The 22,969-nt window shown below is 41.5% G+C and overlaps 1 protein-coding gene across 7 annotated transcripts in view; it reads left to right on the top strand.

Annotated features, from left to right (window-relative positions):
* Positions 1 to 22,969, top strand: part of LTBP1 (latent transforming growth factor beta binding protein 1) — a 403,697-nt gene that overhangs the window by 198,560 nt on the left and 182,168 nt on the right. For all 7 annotated transcript variants that reach the window (XM_045809100.2, XM_045809101.2, XM_045809099.2 and 4 more), the window contains 2 exons: positions 11,166 to 11,390; positions 12,600 to 12,874. In XM_045809100.2, coding sequence (XP_045665056.2) covers positions 11,166 to 11,390; positions 12,600 to 12,874 — 500 coding nt within the window. The remainder of the gene's footprint in view (positions 1 to 11,165; positions 11,391 to 12,599; positions 12,875 to 22,969) is intronic.

The following is a 22,969-nucleotide window of genomic DNA, read 5'->3' as shown; positions in this document are numbered from 1 at the left end:
GATATGTTAATGATAGATGCTGCCGATGTGAATCATGTGCTCTTTCTGGACGATTCATCTATTGATACACTCAGCAATTTAACAACTCCTCAATAGATTCTACAAACAGAGCAGCGAATGAAATAATACGCACTTTAGTGCCTGACCTGGCTAGTTATAAGGATATGCACGTCCCTTCCTTGTCACAACGCTAGTTGGGTTTCCCCTTTTGTGTATTTCTGTTGCACCCTGTTCATGAAGTTGATGCTGACTTGTTGAGGCTCACATTTGCTGAGTACCTACTGTGTGCTGTGTTCTGAGTGCTTTGAATATATGACCTCATTCAAGTCAACAACCCAGCCAAGCCAGGTACAGCTTCATTGCCATTTCGTGGGTGAAGAAATGGGGGACAGAGGTTTGTTCAATAAATTGCCCAGGGTCCTAACACTAAAGATAATGAAACTGGGATTCACACCCCCTGGAGGTCTTGTTCTAGGCCCTTGGTCGTTATGCCTGTGCTGGCCTGTCCTCCTCATGATGAGGCAGGTGTAAGTGGCTCATCAGTGTCTTACTTGTTCACTGTTATCACCTAGCACATTGCCAGGTACATACTAAACAATCAATAAATATTAGTTTAATGCACGAACAAATAATTACTAAGAAGGATAAAACTATATACTTGACAATGTTCCTTGCAACTTCATGTGTGATAGTTAAAAAGAAAGGCAACCTAAACAAACTAGAGGAATGGCTATGTAATTTATCATCTGTCAACTTAATAGAATGTTATGTAACTCCTAAAAAGTGAAGGCTCTGTAGCAATATGTAACACGGAACAATATGGCTATGTAGTAACAGAAGAATGCAAATGTGAACTATAGTGTCATAACTGTAACCTGGATGTCCCTGTATAGGCCTCACCTGCTCGTGGGTATAGGTAATAGAGTGATAATGAAAAACCCAGAGTATGCTAGCCTAAAACCCTTACCTTCTTACACAGAGCCTTTATCCCTTCTGCCCCTACCCTCCCTGCGAGCATATCTGAGGATCCCCAACGGTGCCCTATTCCTCACCTAGTGCTGGTGACCTGCTGTCACCACATGCCATCTGCCCAGGTCTTCCTGTCTAGATCCTTCCAGGGCCACTGCAGATGGAGCCCCAGGAGAGAACCCTTCCCCTGCCTGGTGGACGACCCTTCCCCAGAACTCCCAGCTCTCTGACCTGCCTGATGCCTCTTCACACTCCTTGAAAGGGCCAGATTGGTGGTAGTAGCCTGCAGAACTGGGAGGAAAGTTGATTGACTCCTGGGCCCTAAAGTAATTCTCCTTCTGCCCAGATTCTCACAGGGACTGTGGATGACAGAAGCTAAGTGCCATTAGGGCAGGGAATTTTGTCTGTTTTGTTGACTAATACTTGTCAAGTGCTTAGAACAGGACATGGTGATGGTAGATCTACCCTGAATCTTCACTGAATGAACGAACATGACTTTTTGAGCTCCTAGCCTTCACTTCTGTCCTCACTGGAATTCAAGGGACAAGTGATCGACCAGCGGTGTGCAGTAGACCTTTCTCAGTGATGGAAATGTTCCAATCTATGCCATCCAACAAATGTTGTTCATTTCCTTTTTCATTTCATTGTTCTTAAATCTGTACCCCTGCTCTTTCTCTGACGTCTGTAGCTCAGAAAACCCATGTGTCTTTCTGTTACAGGAACAAGAAACCCTGGTGTGATTCAACTTATGTATTTAGATCCCTTGAAAAGTTCATGAGTCTACCTGATCTGCAGTGAGCTAAATCCTCCCATCTGAATTAAGGCTTTGTTAGCAAACCCTATTATGACCAGTTATGAAAAACGTGCCTCTGGAAGAGGAATTTAAAAGGGCTTGAGAAAGGACTCTGTGGTGAGATTTGAGGGACACCTTTTGGTCCTTCCATCCTAAGGGCTGTGTGGGCGAGAGCACTGGACCAGGGTTTGGGATACCTGTGTTCTTGTCCCACCTCTGTGATATGTGGCCCTGATGTCCTAAGCACACACAATGTCTGTAGCTCACTATCTGTTGAATAAGGCGGTTGAATTAGATTATTAGGTAGATAATTTCCAGCACCTCTGTGGAACCTTACCACTTTCTGGAACATAGAAAATTAGTAGTTAGAAAACTACTCCAGTGTATCTAAAGTTATCACGTGTCAGGAAAAAAAAAAAAGAAAAAACAAACCAAGAAGTGTTAAAAGAAGTGTAGGTACTTGCTGGGTTCTTTTTCATTTGGAATTTTTAGGAGATTGATGTGAATTTTTTGTTGAGTTCTTATCTATAAAATACTGTACTATGAAATATAGGGGCTACAAAGATGAGAACACCATGGCCCCTTTCGTACCACATTCAAAATCGAGTAGAAGGAAAACAAAAAATAATTATAACACAAGGCAGATTGATAAATGACACAAATTGTTAGCCCCAAATTTACAAATGGCTCCAGGATTCTTTCTTATGCAGCATGCCCCTCTCTTTGGAGAAACATTCCTTTTTTGGAGGCCATATTTGCAGCAGACGTTACAGGGCTGCCAGAATTTGTACTGGCTGTGATGTCAGAAGGTTTTCGTGCAATTTTGTGTTCTCACATCAGATATGTACTGCTGAGGTTTTGACTTTGCAAATATTTTAAAATTCTAAATTCACATTTAAGTCCTTTCTTGAGGTTCAGGAATAAACAAATATCAAGTAGGTATTACTGAGCTTAGTGGGGGTCTGAACTTGGTCTCTGGAGACACCAAAGAGCTTGGAAATTACAATAAAGACTAAAAAGGTTTTTAACCTTTATTTGTAATACTGTTGTATGTAGCTTAAGTGATATTACTTGGTACTGGGCGTAAATGGTATTCCTTGGTTTTTGAGAAAGCATTTTGCAGTGGTATCGAAGAAAATGCCAGGCTGCAGTAACTGAAATGGCATTGTGTCTGTACAGAGTTGTGCAGTGATCGCATCGTAGAAGGTAGGGTCTCTGAGGATGAAGCCTGTCATCATTTGATGACCCGTTTCCCTGCCCCTATAGATGAGGCATTACCATCTCCCCAGTGTGATATGCTTATACGATTCCCCCAAATGCGGTCCACTTTTCCTGACTCCATGAGCATTTTATTAACTGCTTTGTCAGTAAGAATGAAACACAAATTGCAAGGGGCTAGATATTCATTCTTCCCCAGTTTAAAATTTAAATCCTGCCATTCCCATTAGATGAGATGGGGCATTCTGGATTTCACTGTATTGACTAACTTGATTAAACTTTTGAGAACCAGAATTTCAGGGGCGGAAAAGAACCTGTCCATTGTATTATGGAGCCGGCCCTTTTAGCAGATGGAGACACCGTAACCCACAAAGTGAAAACATCTGCTTCCGTTTTCAACGATTGTTTCTGGAGGATACCCCCATCCCAACGTGTCTGGGATTCTTGTGTTGACTCTGTAGCCTGCAAATGCTGCTGTGTTTTTTTTTTTTGGAGGTAAAAGAGCCCTGGTGTTCCGGAATTTTTAAGAGCTAGCTGCACTGACAGCTTCTGTGGCCGAAGGGTAGGAAGTAGAATTTTGTGATGGCGTCGATAAATGGAGCTCCTTAGGTCATGCAGAGGATTAAACTAGATCAAATTAGATAGCTCAGTGCTATGGTGAGGTTGAGGCTAAAGGAACAGAAAGCCATAAACAAAGCTGAGATGATGAATGGCCTCATCCCAAGTTGGAAGCCCTAGTGTGCATGTGTGTGGCAGAACTTCATATCTCTTGGATTGTAAACAGAACATGGTATTGAAGCATTTGCTAATGCACACAGCATTAAAAACTAGTGACATTCTTGGAATTCTTGTTTGTATTAAGGTTGATATCTTGCATTTGTTGAAATCTGCAATCCCTTTAACTCGAGCCCAGTAATAAACTTCAGGATTTGATAAGTGGGGATGGGATGAATGTGGTCTTCCTAATTACCAGAGCAGGTAAAACAAAGAGATTCTCTCTGGCAGGGAGAGAGTGGTGGGTGAATTTTTAACTCCTATGAAAGTCTTTTTCCCTTTGCCCTAAGATTTCTTTGGACTCTTTTTTTTTTTTCTTTTGCATGTATTATCAAGAACATGAATCTCTTGCACATTAAAAAAAAAAAATCCTCTTCGCAGTGGAATGATTCTACATTTAATGAGTTTTAAATTAAACTTTCTGGAATTTAACTTGAATCTGGCTAAACAGTTACTCAAAAATGTAAAACGAGATCCAGGAATTCAAAGCAGATTTACGTGCACATTTCTTGTGTACATAATAGAGGAGCCTATTTATCCTTACTTCTTCATCCTCTTTTTTTTTTCTTCCCTGGTTCTGACTCTGGCGATGCTGTCTGTCCTGGTCCCGAGTCTTAAGTTTTTATTTCTACTTACTCTGTTGCTCTGTATCTGCCTTCTCCTTGTTGCCCTATATCCTTGTGGGAAGCAATGGGAATCGGGCCTGTGTCGCTGTCTCCAACCCAGATCCTCTCACATTGTGCTTGTCTCCCATACTCCTGCCACATCAGCCTCCTCTGAGCTTCTGGGCCTTTCTAAGCCCTATCTCCCCTCAGGATCTTGGCTCCTATTATTTCTTTTGCAGATACTCTTCTGCCAATTCGTGACATCACTGGATTCTTCTCCTTCTAGGTTTAGTCTACATGCCGCCTTCTCGGACAGGTTGTTCTGCACCCCTGTGTCTCAGATGTTTTCTTGGTGGAGCCTGTGAGTCCATGTACGTTAGCAGACAGATAACCAAGAATTGGCTGTAGACAATTTTAGAGCAGAACAATTGTCAATCTCTATGTTTCATAAATAAACCCCAAACCTAAATTATAGTAAATGCCTGCTAATCTCCATGCTTTCTACCTTGGCTCCTGTGTGGGGCTAGGCCCCCTCTGCTCCCCTGTTCGGGCTTCAGAAGAACATCACCCCGTCTTTGCTTTCAGCTCCTGGGTTTTGTTTTGTTTTTTTGTTTTCTAGTGATGCATACTGAAGTAAAAGGCAAGCAGTCAAGGTTTGTTTTTGTTTTTGTAACAGTAGGAAAGGTTCTTAAAGTGAGCGGTGGTTTGTAGCGTCTAATTATTATCTAACGTTTGTTACCCAAAAGCTTTAAACTACTACCAGTATTAACCCACTTTCTGGCTGAATAGACTTTAAGGATATCCTTGAAAAGAGGGGGTGGTGTAGGAATGTTTAGGGGGAAGAAATAAAGTGATAACTTTTACTTTCTAAAAATATTGCTTTTTTTTTTTCTCCCCATACTCCGAGGGCTATCAACAAAAATGCTGCAACCCTTTCAGGGAACATTATTCTTCTAATCAGAGACAAGTGGGAAACTTTAAGTAGCTCTTCAAATCAAAATCATGTGTGTGTCTGTTCTGTGAAATGACAGATGTAGGTTTTTCTTCAGATGGAGGTTTGTTTTCCCTGTTCTGCCTTAGCCACAATCACTTGAAACGGTCTGTCTGCTGGCACGAAAATCGAGGAGGTGGGTGGAGGGGCCAGGATGTTGCTGCAGGAAAGTCGAGTACATTCCAAGGGCGCCTTTTGGGGACAAGCAGCTGAAGCATTTTTAGAGTCAACCGAGATAACAGGAAAGAAAGAATATGGCTTTTTATAGTACAAATCTTGACAAAATTCAGTTTGCTTGTATTTGCATACAAATAATTAATATCTGTTCGTTTAACTTCCATCTTGTGACTTAAAATGTGACTGTTGCATCGGTCCGATTTCTCGAATACCGGAAGTTGTTTTCTAGACCAGAGTGAACGGTAGAATACCCGGAGACACTTGACATATTTAAAACCTCCAGCTTACTGTTCTTCCAACATGGGAGCCTTCTGCTCATTTTGACCTCGTATAGTAGTACTGTGAGATATACTGAGTGGCTGTCACAAAATTACACTTTCTGGAATAACAGGCTGAGGACCCATCTAACTCTTGTTATTTGCAGTAGGTCCCAGGTGCCCATGTGATGCAATATAGTGAATTAGTGAATTATGGTGGTGGTGGGCAAAATGTCAGGCTGCCAAGCAGATGCAATTTCTCAGCCAACATTCTACGTTACACCCCCTAGTTAGGTGTTCTAAAATATATGTGCCATAGCTAGACTTACAGCCAGCATACCGCAGGCTTCTCAAGTCGGCCTTAAAGATAACTTAGTCTTTTTCGTCTTTATGTGTTGAGAAGCTTTTATAGAACACTGGCAGCACAGACCATAGATCACTAGATGATTGTTTTGAGAGCGGCGTGAACCTGGGAAACAGAAAGAAGCCATTCATAGTTAAATCCTTCAGTTTGTAGGTTGATTTTTAAATTTGTTTTCTTTGATATAAAAGATTATTGAGCTATAAAAAAAGTGCCTGCCACAAAGGACTCAACGTGTAGTTATTGAGTTGAGGCAAAGAACTTGATATTGTAATTTAGATTTTAGAAAACGCTAGAACCGGGGTATAGATATTTTACCTCTCAATCATAAATAGTTGTAAGTAGTTCCCACTTACTGGTTAGGATAAGTCAAGCAGAGATTGTTTCCTTTATGAACAGAAAGAGACACAAGGTCACTAGATCTGTATGGCGAGATATTGCTGTATCCGCTTAGTCTAGCACATCCTTGAAACACTTGTATAAAAGCTGCCTCAGGGGTTTAAAGGCTCACGTAACATAATAAAAATAAAAAATAAAAAAAATAAAATGCAACCTAATAAAATAAACTCTATGTTATTTATTTTAAAAAATAAAGGTAGATTTAAATAAAACTGATTAAATTCATGTTAGATTCAGAATCTGTTGGGGCGCCTGGCTGGCACAGCGGTTAAGCGTCTGCCCTCGGCTCAGGGCGTGATTCCGGCGTTCTGGGATCGAGCCCCACATTAGGCTCCTTCTCTATGAGCCTGCTTCTTCCTCTCCCACTCCCCCTGCTTGTGTTCCCTGGCTGGCTGTCTCTATCTCTGTCGAATAAATAAATAAAATCTTAAAAAAAAAAAAAAAGAATCTGTTGATATTAGAAGCATCTCACGAAAGTGAATTGGTTAACATTTCCGTGAAGAGAAAGGATGGGTACATATATGAAGTTATTTCAGGATTGATTGTAGCAATCTACATGGTACTGGAGGACCAAATAAATGATCTGCAACCTGAAACTGAGCAAAATGACCTTAATAATCAATGGAAAAATGACCAGTTCTATGACCTTTAAAGTTTTTTTTTTTAAACATTGAAGTTTTCTTACTGTAGGTTATAAATGTGTAGGGCCATGCAAAAAAAAAAAAAAAAGGTAAAGCTAATATTAATTTAATGCCCTATAATTTAAAATGTTAGGAACACTGAGAATCAACCTATTTTATTTCTTTGAGGAGAACTTACCAAGAGTGGTTTGAACACATTTGCTTTCTTCTCACTGTGTCATGTACGATGTGGACTGTCTTTCCTCTCCTGCAGTGAATTGTCTTGTACCTTCCCGAGTTTGGATCCATTTCCAACACGTTATCCTTGGTGCTTTCACAGCTGTGAACTCAGTGTTCCTTCTATGTCGCTTCCTCTGGGACATCTTCATCTTCTTCCTTACAATCAGTTTCCAATTTCACTTCCACTGCTCCCACTTTTTATTTCTTTGCGACGGTTTTGTTTTGTGTTGACCCCACACCCTCTTTTGATGATGCACTTTTGTAAAATGTCCTGTGAGTTTATTCCCATGAGACAAGGGGGCAATGCAACTACCTGTTGGCTGGCTGTCTGCGTATGAATTGAACGATGGATGTGCAGGGACCAGTTGCCGACAGTTATGGAAGTGACACGATTGACTAGTGATCATGATATGCATCTGTTATTCACGCAGGAATTTCTGGACCAAAAAGCTAGCAGTGAAGTTTGCGCTTTATGTAATTCAGCGTTAATATACTGTGACAACTGAAGTTGGTTCCAAGTTGGAACCATGCTTTTGGGGGTACTGGTGTTATGGGACCAAACTGCAGTCACTGAAATTCAAGCACTTTGGAACCACGCCAAGTGAAGAGTACCTTATTCCGGTGGTAAATTGTTTGTAGTACATTTAAATCTTGGCCTGACTCCCCTTTCTTGTTACACATTGGGTACATCCACTGTACCAAGTGATTTAGAAATTGAATTGAGACGTGAACTGGGAGTTATGAAGTGTTTGACTCAACCATGGAGTCCACTTTGACTCCTCTGCTCTTTTTTTTTCTTTTTAAGATTTTATTTTATTTATTTGACAGAGACAGCCAGCGAGAGAGGGAACACAAGCAGGGGGAGTGGGAGAGGAGGAAGCAGGCTCCTAGTGGAGGAGCCTGATGTGGGGCTCGATCCCAGAACGCTGGGATCACGCCCTAAGCTGAAGGCAGACGCTTAAGGACTGAGCCACCCAGGCGCCCCATGACTCCTCTGCTCTTACCTAACACCTCAGAGTAGAGTGGGCGCTGGAGAAAGCATAATTCAGCTTCCATCCAGCATGAGCAGGCCCTGGACATAGTTTCTGGGTGGCCCCCATGGTCATTTTTCCTGGCTCTCTCCTTCCTCCTCCACTGTCTCCTCTCTTCCTTAGCCTGTTCTTTACTTCCTGTGTCCTGTCTCCATGTTGTACTGATTTTCCCTCTGTCATTATATTTGTGTATGTCTCTGTTCCCGTTGCTGTGATCCTCATCTGGGTGTTTTTCAACTTGTGTTTCAATGACCTCAGTTGCCTCCTAACTGAATTCCGCACCTTCGTCACTCTCTCTTCCAACTAACTGCACATACCATCACAAGAGGAATCTTCCTGGGATAGTCAGTTTTCCTGAATCCTCTCCTTGGAGCCTCCCAGCTCACTCGCCGATTGCAGAACAACATTCACAGTTCTTACCAGGCAGGCCTTTAAGGACTTGCATTGCCTGACTCAAACCTACGTTCCCATTTTATCGCCTGACCCCTTGCCTCAGGAACCCAGGGTTTTAACAAGACAGACGTATTCGTTATCTCCCAAATATGCCTGCCTCCTTCCTTATACACATCATTTTCCTAGAAAGCACTCCTCTTTTTTTCTCACTCTTGGCCATTTTCAAAGACTTACCCCAAATGATCTTTCCTGTAAAGTCTATTTTGACTTCCTGGAAAGGAGTTTTCTCTTCTCTGACATCCCCAGGATTTACATTTTATATTTTCCAGTTGTCACTTACATGCTGATCTGTGTTGATAGTTATACCACGTGTTACCTGCTCAGTTAGCCTTTATATTTTTGAAGGGCAGGGACTGGATCTTCTGTAGCACCTGGGATGGCATTGGACAAAGTGGTAGGCATAAATTGTTTCATTGCTTCATTCAGTGTTTTATCCATCTGAACCATATGCTAGAAGGAAAACATACTGTAGTTGAATGAGGCATGCGGAGAAGTAGTCAGACAGCTCATGCAGTAGTAAGCTCAGTGCCAGCAATGAGAACAGTGAATGGAGGCACAGACAGAGGGCAAGCCCAGATGACGGGCAACTGGGAATGCTTCTAGAAGAGGGGGCGATTAAGCAGAGTCTAAAAGATAAGTAGGAGTCAGGTAGGTGAGGCAGGCAGAATGGAAAGAGTGTTCAGGCCATGGACACAGGATGGGTAAAGCACAAGAAGGCCCTGCATACTGGGGAAATGAATGAAATTCAGCATAGCTGGATTGTAGAGAATGAGGTGAGATTTATAAGTGATAAGGTTTCAGAAGGAACAGGGGTTCTACGACGGGAAGGAACTGGACATGTTTGATGAATGTTCACAAGGGAGAACTTCCAAGGACTGGGTGTTTGCTTGGGTGAAATGGGAGACCAGCAATGAGGTTTCTGTTAAGGACCACTTGGTGAATGGAAGTACTGGGGGGAGATGATGTGTTTGGTTTTGGATGTTTCCAGTTTAAGTTGCCTGTGGAATCTCTACATGAAGATGTCTTGTAGTAGATAGTTTGGAGCTCACTGGAAAGCTTTGGTTAGGAAATACAAATTTGGGTGACATCAGCATCCAACATGGTAAAATCATAGAGGAGTGTATAGAGTTAGTAAAGATGAGGAGGTTAAGACCAAACCTTAAAGCACAGCGATACCTAAAAGGTAAAGAACGTGAAGTCTGTGCAGAATATTAAGTTAAAATGGGCAGAGAGGAAGGAGCACAGAAGGTGAGTGAGATGTGATGGAAACCAAAGGAAGAATGCAATCCATCCATTGGGTTTAGCAACATGGAGCCCATGAGTCACCTTGGAAGAGTAGCATCCTGTAGAAGAGAGGCGGGGTCCAAGCTAGATGGTAGTGTGTGGAGAAGTGAATAGACAGTTCTTTTGAAAGGTTGGTCATGGAGGAGAAAATTTAAAGAGGGTCGAAGCTGGAAGGAGTTGAGGGGCTTTTACTGTTCAAGCTGGTAGGAATCTGATCATGTTAAAAGGCTGATAGGAAGAATTTGTTAGTGATAAAGAAGTTGGCTATAAGCTGAATTTAGCCGGAATTTAAAACTCCCCTTACAGTTCTTTACCCTATGTGTCCTTTTATCTTTCTTTATTCTAAATCAGTTAAAGTCCATACTACTAATCATTCTGCTACTTCCAGATTTCACTGTGGTCTTGTTATCCCAATGAGATTGCAAATTCCTGTACAGCAGGATCCAGACTGTTCTCCCTGATTCTGGTTAGCACTTAGTTCCCTGTCTTAGAGAAAACCCTCAACAGATACTTTTAGCACTCTCATGTGTTTGTTTATTTTTTGAGGAAATAACTCATGTCTCCTGTGTGCCAGGAATTATTCTAGATGCTGAGGATGTAAGAATCACTAAGCCAGATATATATCTTTTCCCCAAGGACTCGGGAAACAGTTAATAAACAAGTAATAAAATACAAAAGCAAAGTAACTATAGAATGCAACAGATAGATAGTAATCCTAGGCGACTATATATATTCTTCTCCCTGAATTCTTTCCATTGTTGGAGAGAACAGCCTTAAGCAATTGGAGAGTTAAGTGACATAAGATGGGAAGAAGAAGATAGTAATAGAGACTATTGTTTTCTTAGTGTAGCCACTTCTTTGTTGACTGTGTCTTAAGTCAGGAGGAATATGATGGTTATAATGGGCTGTGTGTTTTGGGAGTTTTGTTGGTTGGCTGTTACTTGGTATGTGAGACACTAACCAACTCTCCACATTTTCTCTTTTCCCTTTTAGTCATTTGCCATCTTCCATGTATGAATGGTGGCCAGTGCAGTTCAAGGGACAAATGCCAGTGCCCTCCAAATTTCACAGGGAAGCTTTGTCAGATCCCGGTCCATGGTGCCAGCGTGCCGAAACTGTATCAGCATTCCCAGCAGTCAGGCAAGGCATTGGGAACACATGTAGTCCACTCCACACATACCTTGCCTCTGACCATGACTAGCCAACAAGGAGTCAAAGGTAAGCTTATTTGTTTTCTTTTTGCCCATTTGTTAGACTTCTGGTAACCTGTCAAACCCACATGGAAGCAAGTATCTGCAGATGGCAGGCCTGGTATTGAAACAGAAAGAAGTATGTGATCTGTGGCCCAAGAAATGGCAGCAGGGACAGAATATGGGCCCAGGTATATGGCTGCAGTACTTTCTGGCCACAGAGATTTGGTATCTAGGAAATAAACCAGAAGGGAGCCCATCCTTCTCTGCTGGCTCTGAGCACTAAGAGCTGTTACATGCACATTTCTGGCAGGGCCTGGGAAACAGAAAGACGAGCAAGGCAGTGTTCAGGCCCATACGCAACGAATATGCTTGTGGATCACATACTAGCTGCCAGTGAACACCTAGTTTATTTTGTAGTTGAAGAGTGCTTGGTTTTAGTTATAAACAATCAGTTAACCTCATTGGGCTTCAGTTTATTCATCTGTAGAGGAAGGTAAACTAGGTCACTTGGAGCTCAGAAATTCTATGACTAACTCATTCTTTTAAACCTGGCATCTCCTCCATGCCCAGTTTTTGAAAAGGGGTCAGAGAAGTGTGACTGGCCTTTACTCTGTAAAACTTGAATGTTAGCACCAGAAGATGAAATTGTATTTGAAAGTGGCAGAAAGCAAATACAGATATAAAATATCACCCATGGATCTTTGGTGGGGAACAAGACGCACATGAGTACGTCCACACTCTGCCATTGAGGGTAAGAGAATTACGCTTTGTGAAATTGTATTCCTCTGTTGATTTAGAAAGGTGAATCTTCCAAGTTTGAAAAAGGAGACTCGGAGAGATGCAAAAGTAATCAAACTCTTGAGTCCTGACTACTGTCCTTTGATAAAATGTACCCACCTGTGACCACAGGCAGCATGGATTTCATAGTTTTCTGACTCTGAAAAGAATATTTTTGTCCCATGAATGTGTTACTGGGAGAGGCTTTAATTTCTCTTTATAATTCCAGTTTTATCCCTTAAAATACATAATTTCAGGTCTAGTTTGTATTTTGGGTGTGCTCTCTTATTCTCCAGAGTTGATGGCTATGCAGCGAAGACGCATAGACACTTGGTATGTTTTACCCCCAGGGTGCTAGATCTGCACACAAATACATACGTGTGTATGTAATGTTTGCTCTCATGCTGACTCGCGTGGTGATCATTCATGACTAAGTTTTTCTCCTGATCTCTTTTAGTGAAATTTCCTCCCAACATAGTCAATATCCATGTGAAGCACCCTCCTGAGGCTTCAGTCCAGATACATCAGGTTTCAAGAATCGATGGCCCAACAGGCCAGAAGGCAAAAGAAGCTCAACCGGGCCAATCCCAAATCTCTTACCAAGGGCTTCCCGTCCAGAAGACCCAGACAGTACATTCCACCTACTCGCACCAGCAAGTCATCCCCCACATCTATCCTGTGGCTGCTAAGACACAGCTCGGCCGGTGCTTCCAGGAAACCATTGGGTCACAGGTAAGCAACACTGTCTAGTCTGTGCTAGTAACGCATTCCAGATATGGTCTCATAGTAGTAGGAAAGCCAGACTTGGTAAGATGATCTTCTCCAGAGGTGGTTGGCAGACTGACCCACGGGCCTGTTTCTGTAAATAAAGTTTTACTGGAACACAGACACATCCATTCATTTACGTGTTGTCTATCCTTGCTTTCATGCTATTGACAATAAAATTATGCAATGTCAGTGAGATCATGTGATAGCCAAATCCTAAAAAGCTTCTGGAAGTCCGTGATTGCCTGTTTACATGTTTTTTTCACTTAAGGTGATCTGTGCATAAACCATGTGTTGGGCATGAGATATGGTATGTGAGATATAGTCTGCAAAGATGTTTAAAAACCTTTATGCCTTTTTGCAGTAGCTTGCAGGTTGTAGGTACAGAGGAAATTTGACCCCTTTGTGTACCAATAACTTGGAATCTTTTCTCTCCTGATAAAAGTTCATAACTAGAATGGCAATGCAAGAGTTGTTTGAGGTGCATTTTAATATTGAATTTTCATGTAACTTTAGGCCTATATTTATATCATAAAGTGGGAGAAAGGCTGAATTTTCTTTAAAACTCATTGTTGAATGTACATAGCAAAGGCAATATAAATATATTGGTTCCTCTGCCCCAGTTACTTTGTGCTGCTTGCTTTGGGATCACATGATAATGATGTTGATTTGTCCTCCGGTTCTCTTCTTGTCATTTGTTGTGGTTTGGGTCCCCCAAGAGAAGAGTAGATGAGGCAACTGTATTATTATTTGGCTGTCTTTACCTGAATATTAAAAAAATATATGTTGTGTGTGTGTGTGTGTGTGTGTGAAGTATTTGTAGGTAATAGAATCAGTTGTTACTGCTTTAGAAATCTAGAAAATACTTTTTAGGTACTCAACAAATCCATGGTAGGGTTATAATCTTTCTTCTAGGGCAGTAAGACAAAATTGGTTTATAGACCCAAGTAGAAAAGAGCACCCATATGGATAGGGTTAAAGGTCTTGGCTAGAGCCATGGGCCCAGCACTGTGCTAGGAAGCCAGCTTCGTTATCTGTAAGGTAGAGATAAGAATATGGAGGTCTGTCAAGATGAGACAAGGTAATGTGAGCCCCGCTTTGCAAACATTAGAGAACTCTGCAAATACTAGCTTAGAAGATACTTATCTATCCAGATAGAGTCAAAATTAAAAATAGAGTGGGTTTCGGGCGCCTGGGTGGCTCAGTCATTAAGTGTCTGCCTTCGGCTCAGGGCGTGATCCCAGAGTCCTAGGATCGAGCCCCACATCAGGCTCCTCCGCTGGGAGCCTGCTTCTTCCTCTCCCACTCCCCCTGCTTGTGTTCCCGCTCTCGCTGGCTATCTCTCTCTGTCAAATAAATAAATAAAAACTTAAAAAAAAAAAATAGAGTAGGTGATTGCTTATATCCTGTCATTTCAGTAAAGCAAGGAAGGCTTGATTCCCCAAACACAAACTTTGTCACCTGCCTGCAGCTACCTGAAATATGCCCACTGAAGGGTACCTTTTCATTCCTCAGTTGAAGACCAGGCTTACGCAAATGCTTTTTGGAGAAGGAACATCATCAGTTTAAATTTAGCTTAGAAGTGAGGACTGGGTTCTTCTGCTAAGGGCAGGTTTTGATAGGGGCTGAGGGCTGAAGATAAACTTCATACTTCACAGTGTTGCCCTGGGTTAGCCTTGGAGAGGGAGAATGATTTTGGTGCCATTTGCATTGTTTAGTCGTTCCAGCTTGGGTTGGTCATGAGAAAGGAAAAAGCAGGTCCTTTTAAAACTACGTGCCCAGTATCTTTCTCCCTAATTTCCAAGTTGGAACACAGAGCCTAAAAAACAAGAAAATGAGGCATTAACAAACTTATGATTTTTGTATAATAGTAGGGAGATAATTGCTAACTAGCGAGGATAAAAACAAACTATTTACATTTAAGCCTAAGCTGGACAATACAGTCAAAGTGAATTGGATAATTGGTGAAGTTACCCAAATAATTCGAACTCTGTGGAATACTTTTGCCTTATCTGGATACTTTTCTGACTTTTGGTCTGAATGATCCAGACAGTGATCTCAGTTCTTAATTTATTTTGCATGTGTAGTCACTAATACACAGCTTCAAAATAAGACCTGTTTTCAGAAAACATTCTCAGTGTATATTTGCCTTCTTGTTACTGAGAAGTGTTGCTGGGTGCCTGTGATTGCCCAATTAATTTGTGTAATTAGGATGATCTAGGCATTTAAAAATATTAAAAATAGTGGGGCTCCTGGGTGGCTTGGTTGGTTAAGCATCTGCCTTTGGTTCAGGTCATGATCCCAGGGTCCTGGGATTAAGCCCCACGTCAGGCTCCCTGCTCAGTGGGGAGTCTGTTTCTCCGTCTTCCTTTGTCCCTCCCCCCCCCCGCCTATGCTCTCTCTCTGTCTCACAAATAAATAAATAAAATCTTTAAAAAAAATAAAAATATACACTACTGGTAAATAGTCAATAGTATATAAGATGTATCCTATAAGGGTGTTGGAAAATATGTGTGCTTCCTTGCTGTGGTTAGTTTGCAAACCAAACTCCAAGAGGAGATGTAGGTAGATTTTGAATGAATTGCAGAAACAATTGCATAAATGCTTACTGAGGGCGCATTGCTTTGCTCAGTGGGAGCACTCTTATTAGCTGCAGATTTTGGCTATTGAGACTCTGAGTGCCTTAGAGTGGTCAGTAAGCACCTGTGTTTATGTGTTGCCATGAGAGGTCATATACAGAACAAATTCGGCATAAATTTTCCTTGTTTCTATGGCATATTCTAAAAATTAGACCGTAAACATGGGGTTGAAAACCCAACATGAGCTGTGATCATGTACTTAAATTCAGGGAATCTTTGTACAGAATTTCAGGAACTGCTTGGATGGTGGAGGAAAATGGCTAGGAGAGCAAGCTCCCACAGAAGAGGGAGAGAATAATTAAACAAAGGGAAGAGAACAATGCCAGAAATGGGGAAGGGAGTGTCAGGAAAGACCAGAGAAGTGAAATAGCTTGGGATTCCTAGCATGCGTTGGCACGGATAAGTGAAGCCCCTTACACCTGAGGCATAATACAATATAAACTACTTGTTATCAAGGTAACAATATTCATGAAGCCCCCTTGACCAGGCCATCAAAGTCAGAGTCATTAGAAGTGCCACAGCTGACATGATGTGCCTCCCGATATGACACAGTATGGAGTTTACACATCATCCTTAAAGTATTCTTGCCCAAAATGTTTAACCTGAATCTGATCAAGCCCTTACACCTTAACCTCTCCAGCTCCTAGGGAATGAAGAAGCCAACTAAAAGTATCACACACGTACCTCCTCCATCAGACAGATTGATAATGTAGGATATTATTGGCTGGTTTCTTCAAAAAATCTTCTCATGGGGGAAAAAAAGCAGAATGACTTTTCTAGAAAGAGAGGCACAATAAGAAATGTAACACATGAGCCTTAATCAAATCCTGGTTAGAAAAACACGTACACGCAACACCCAGCTCTAAAGGACATTTGGGGAACAGTTGGGGAAATCTAAATAGGACTTGATATTAGATGGTATTTTGGAATTACTATTATTTAGGTGTGATAATGATGTTGGGTTTATGTAGGACCATGTCCTTATTCTTGAGAGATGAATGTTGAATTTTTTAGGGATTAAAATGCCATGATGTCTCTAATTTATTTTCAAATGCATTTTATATGGAAACATGGCAAAATTTTAACTGTTGTTGACTCTGAGAGTTGGGAATTCAATCGATCGTTATATTATTCTTTGAATATGTCAGAATATTTGAAATCTTCTTGAGGAAAAGAAACAGAAAAATGATCATTTTCTTGACTTAGAATAATTGAAATTTAAGCTGAATTTAAAAGCTGCAACTTTGATATATTTTATGAATTTTAAGAAAGTAATTTAAAAGTTTCAACTTAGGAAAGAATGGGGTGGGTGGATGTGGGAATGGTAGACATGAGGAGGCCAGGGAAGAGAAATTGGCTTTGGTCCACTTGTGAATTGACCAGGGTCCAGTCTAAGAAGTGAAGTTGAAAATAAAGATGAATGCTTGAGCTTTTGTGAAGAATCAGGCATCAGGATTTGATTATGGTCTGTTGCACAGAAAAGGATGGCGATGAGTTAGACCATTCTGAACTTCCTTGCTTCAGAAATCGGATAAATGTTCGCTCTCATTGATTAACTGACCCTTGTTGGGGGGATTGTAAGGTGAAGAAGAGTAGGTGGTACATCTTTGTTTTAAGCAGCCCATCCTTGACTGACATCAAGAATGGCGTATTCTTGAGTATCAATTGGGAGACCCAGTGCTGTCTCAGAGATGGAATGAGAGTGGATGAGTGGAGAAGATTTAGCAGGCAGCAAATAGATGTCATGGTGATAAATTCATGAGAACAGAGGCCATCTCTTTGGCTTGTATTATGAAGAAAAAAGAGCAGGAATAATGGGATTGGAAATTTGTAATGTTTTTCACCTTGACCGTGTGTGTCAAGATACAGGGGCGGTGGGGGGGGGGGGTGGAGTGGGAAGGAGGAATCAGTCCTATTGTTTTACTGTTACAGAAAGTGATGCTCCATCTTTTGAGTCCTAAAAATAATTTCTTATTCTTTAGATCATATAAAGTATTGACTTCTGTGTGAATCGGCTGGGTACAGGCATCATTAAGTTCTTGTTAAAGTATTAAAAGGATAGAAATTAATAGAATGTATGGTGTGGCTAAGAGGAATGGTTTTTTTTTTTTAATGCAAATCACATTTGAAGAAGTTAACAAGTTGTTATTTTGGCAGTTAGGTATCTGTGCTACCTGAAGTAAATCGTGGTACTCCGTATATGTTTGAAAATATTTTGGAATGTTTGCTTACTGTATAGATCAAGTTAGAATTACATCTCCAATGGTAATGATTACTGACTACTTTTAGGAAAATCTCATGTTATTTCAAAAGCTTAAAACTTGAACATTACCTTGCTAGTTTTCATCTCTAAGGAAAGGCCAAATTTCAGAAAATACCGCTCCAATTTCTTTTTGCATCACAGGGACCTTGAATATGTGTACCTTTTCCATTTTACAAGGGTTTCCTTTGTTTTAAATTGGTTCTCTTAACAGTGACCTAAATTAGAAACTTACTTGGCGTTTGAGTTTTTGGTTGTTTTAAGTGTGTTTTATTTGTTGCCCAGTTGCTGGAAACAAACATTTGCAGTGACCTAATGATGCCAGATGGTATGAAAAGACCTTGTCTGAGAAGTGTTTAGAATCATGATGTAGGGCTCAGGGTCCAGCGTCCATGCTTGGGTCTTCCATTGCCCAGTTGTGCAATCATGTGCTCTTTGTTAAACACGGGAACATGCCCCTTAATTAGACACAGACATTACAAAACGAGACAAAAAATTCAAGTGCTTCAAGACCTTCCTATTGCAAATGCCAAAAGAGCAGAAAATTCCACATATAAACACCTGAGTTAACTAAGAACAGAAATACTGGAAAACCTGAAGTAGGTGTAAACAGAAAAGATATTTTTAGTACAGTGCCTTAGCACAGATAAAGGTGATCAAACAACATGCAAACCCACTTTTGTAGTTCGCAACTATAAAATGTCCATAAGTTAAAAAAAAAAACCCATAAGAAACAAACTCTAAGATTAAATTCTCTAACGCTTGTTCTGTAGAAAAAAAATAATCCTTATGTGGATTAGGAAGAAGAGAACAGAGCAGTACTTGCTGTGAAATCCTGAAATTATTGGAAAAGCCTGTCTTTCCTTTAATTCCTGCTCATACAAATATTAAGAACTGGGGCAAAACTGAGTTAAAGCAACCCAAGAACTATTTGGGGGGATCCTCTCAGAGGTTCCAGAAGTTGTTGTAACTGGTCTCTTTAGACAGGAAAAATGGAAACAGAATGGACCTTTGGAGAAATAATTGGATATAGTTGAAGATATGTCTATTTTGGCAGATAAATTCAGTAACATCCCCAGTCTCTAAGCCTTAGTAGTAAGACACACACACACACACACACACACACACACACACACACAATTTTTGAAGGGTCAAACAGATGCACTTAACTTTTGTTTAAAAAAAAATTTTTTTTAAGTAAGCATCATGTAGAAATTAACAGGAAAGTGTGAGCTCATCAAAGTGGAAACTATCCTAATTATGGCCTAAAGTACTTTTTATAAAAGTCTCAGTTCTTCTGTGACAGGACTTTGAAGAAAAATATTTTTTGGTTTCTACCACACAGAAGCCAATGAAAGAGTAGGGAAACAGATGCCAAGCCTGTCAGTCCCATGTGGCAGAAGAAAATACAGATGGATGGATAGATACCCATGTGGATTGTTACCGATGTACATATAGAGACAGGCTGCAAACTTTGAAAATCTCTTCTCAGTGATGGAAAATGAATTTAGTGCTCAATTAAGAGGGCTGGGACATTAAGTTCTGCTTAGAAATCTGTCCTTGAGTTTCCACAGAGTCGCCTCTGCCATGACCGTTAGCACATTGTTGGAACGAGGCATTAAGCGAAGATGAAACAGCTAGTTGAGGGTATTCTGACGGGGATGACGCCAGAATCATGGTAACACTTTCACATTGGTTGTTTCCCTAAACTGAGTCCACACGTGGCAGAAGTAGCTGAGACTTCTAAAGAAGGAATAACTGTAAGACATTTTACCAAAGACTTTGGCCTCTCGTGGGAAGGGGAACAGAGCCTGCCGGCCCGGGTCCGCAGTGGGTACAGGTGTGCATGTGGCCCTCACCCCCCCCTTCCCCATTTCCCCAGCCACACGCTTTGAGGGGCAGAGCTGTCCCAGGTGAACTTGGCCTTCATCTTCTTGCAGGCGTGCTGCCAGGCAGTGGCTAGGAAAAGCTGAGCCAGGGCTACCAGACATCTGCCTTCTCTGTGAGCAGAGAGCCCCACTGGGGTGTGCTGATTGCATTTACTGAAGTTTGGCCTCCTTCAGATGGAATAAGTCAATAAGACCAGGCACTTCCTATGACATCTGGGTTTTTCTTCAGGGTCGCACTTAAATACTCCTTTGGCATAATCTAAGAAATATTTAATTGAGTGTTAGTGAGTCTGGCTCTAAAATGGCCACCCTTGCCAAACCTTACCTGTGTCAACAGCAGAGGTATCACTGAACGTGTCCCACACATGTCAGTGATGGGGGCCTGGAGCGCTCCAGCATGGCTGGTCTTATTCCAGCAGCCTCCGCCAGACCTCCTTTGCACAGGGCCCCTCTTCCTTTGAGTTGAAAAGATCAGTAAAGACAGGGATAAGATCCAAAGGGAGAAAGAGCTGCATGAAAGGGAGCATGTTTGCAGGTCACTGGGCTTGTGCCAGTGGCACGGAGAACTGCTAGTTTGACTTGGATTGAATGTGGGATTGAGACATTAGGATAATCAAAATATAGATTCTTAGAACTGAAGTGGAGTCCTTCAGAGAATGAACGATGACCCAGACATTACCCTTCCTACTGCCTAATACCGGTCTTCACCCAGGCCAGTGTCTTCTGGGGCGCCTGCGAGTGTCTGCTTTGAGTATTCACGCCCCCTGACCTGTTTCATAGACACGTTTATGCTTCCTGGGTCCTCCTCAAGCCCCTGCTCTCAGATGGTTTTCATTTTATAGGCAATGAAAATGCCTTTATCATGACCTGGAATATCAAATTTCCATGTTTTATACCTCTAGGGCTCACTAAAATAATACACCTATTAATAATTAGACTCCCATGTTTGCTGAGCAACAGGCATTGAAATGAATTATGGGGCAGTTGAGAGTGGAAACGTGTTAGGTCACTTCTGATACTGGCAATGTGGCATGATTTTGTGGTCATGACGTTTGACAATGACAATTCTGAGTACATTGAAAGTAGTTTTAAGGGACCAAGGCTTGAGTTGCTGGTTGATTTGGACTCTACATTACAAAAATGTTTAAAGAGTCGCAGCTGGTTCTAGGGTCTGTTGTTGTTTCTTGGCTTTGTCTACATGATCCCTTAGAATTGAGATTTGCTAAAACAAAGTGGTATCATCTGGTTTACTTTAAAAAAAAAATCAAAATAAACCCCAGTCCTCTGGAATCTAACCCATAAATTTGTGGAGAGAAAAGCAACATTGCCCTGTGTAGAGAGATGACAGAACGACTCTCCTGCGCTGCCGTGCCCCTTCGCCCACAACGATGATAGTACAGGTCTCTTTTTCTTTCTCATCCTTCCATTTTTTTTCCTCCTGTTGTCTCCTATGCATATATCAAAGAATTTATATATAAGATAGAATATTCTGTCTCTTTGAGGTCTTTGTTTATGAGACTGTGTCTTTATCCTAGTGATGCTGTTGTGCAAATAGACTTGCAATATCTAGTTTGAAGCAATTGTTTCAGAATCGATTTATGAGCTGCGTGAGAAAATTAGTCTGTCTTTGATCTTCTGCAGCTCACTCATTTGCTATAGTCTCAATGGATCGAAGGCTTCCAGTGGTCAATTCAGCCTCCAGCAAGCAAGGATTTGCACCATTGAGGATACTTAAAATAGTATGTCTTCTGAAGAGAATTCTGAAATCCAGACAGAGGAGCTCTAAATATTTTGAACAAAGACAGCAATGCTTTCAAGATGACACTTTGAAGAGGTCTGGTTTAGAATGTGCAGGCTTTAATGGAGTTGTTAAGAAAATGGTATGAACATTCTGTGGCTTAGGGGCAGGCATCTATTAAGACCATGCGTTTGTATAATATTGATAGCTGATAGAGAACGTTGACATTTATGACCTTACTTGACCTTTAAAACACAAGGGAAAGTTGGTATTTTTTTTTTGAAGATTTTATTTATTTATTTGACAGAGATAGAGACAGCCAGCGAGAGAGGGAACACAAGCAGGGGGAGTAGGAGAGGAAGAAGCAGGCTCATAGCGGAGGAGCCTGATGAGGGGCTCGATCCCATAACACCGGGATCACGCCCTGAGCCGAAGGCAGACGCTTAACCGCTGTTCCACCCAGGCACCCCAAAAGTTGGTATTTTTGTCTCCCATTTACTAATGTGAAACCTGAGGCTCAGAAGTGGGGCCACATCTGTTGGTGTTTCCATGGTCATGGATCTTTCTCCATTTTTGTAAACTCACCATATCTCTGGCTCTCAGTTTTTTTCAAATAACTTTGGCTGAGAAGACTACCACGGCCTCTTTCAGCCCTGCAGTCTTCTGATTGTGATAATTTTGACATCTTTCTTCTTTTCCACCGTGATCTTACATGCCGCCGATAAGTTACATAAGCACAGGATCTGTGGACAGAGCAAACTGCACAAACATCAAATACATCAAGACCTACGATGATCTCCCAAATCCAGCCTGACCTTAGAGCCTCCTCTCCAGCGTTGGCTCCTCCAAAAAGCCTTCCAATCCTTCAGCCGACATTCGCTCTCTCCTCCCTGAACTCTTACTGCATTTGGAATCCAATCAGACCATTTTGAATGTAATTATCTTAAAATTGTTGTTTTTGATCCTCTTTTCCCCACAAGGCTGTGCTTCTTGTGCAGGCAGGGCCATTTAGGCATTGAGCTCAGTGCTTGGCGCAGAGGAATAGTCAGTAAATACATTATTTGGTTCAGCTAGGTTGTGCTGTCGTCATAAATTAACATGACAAAAGCCTTCATCTTGCAGAGAGCTCTGTGCTAGATCTCTGAATGTCAGGTTGACGGGCTTCCATCCACCACGTTAATGCTGTGCTTTCTGGAATATGTGGCCTCCTTAATTCCTACAGTGGGGAGAAAGAGGTGCTGCAAGGAACGCTCCTTTTCCCACAACCCTTGTTCAGAATGAGTCACTTGGCCCTGCCTGTCAGGGCTATGGACTCAGTTGTGGCCCTCCCAAAACATATGTTGAAATCTCAACCTCTAATGTTGACTTTATTTGGAAATGGAGTCAATAAGGAGGTAATTAAGATTAAATGAGATTGTAAGGGTGGAGCCTTGAGATGACAGAATTAGTGTCCGAGAACTCCTGCTCTCGGCCATATGTGGACACAGCAAGATGGCAGCCTCCTAGAAGCCCGGAAGAAAGACCTCACCAGAACTG

Source organism: Ursus americanus, chromosome 7 (genome assembly GCF_024610735.1).
Source record: "Ursus americanus isolate L20-20 chromosome 7, mUrsAme1.1.p, whole genome shotgun sequence".
In the NCBI taxonomy this organism is placed as follows: Eukaryota; Metazoa; Chordata; class Mammalia; order Carnivora; family Ursidae; genus Ursus; species Ursus americanus.
This window is presented reverse-complemented; position numbering and strand designations above follow the sequence as displayed.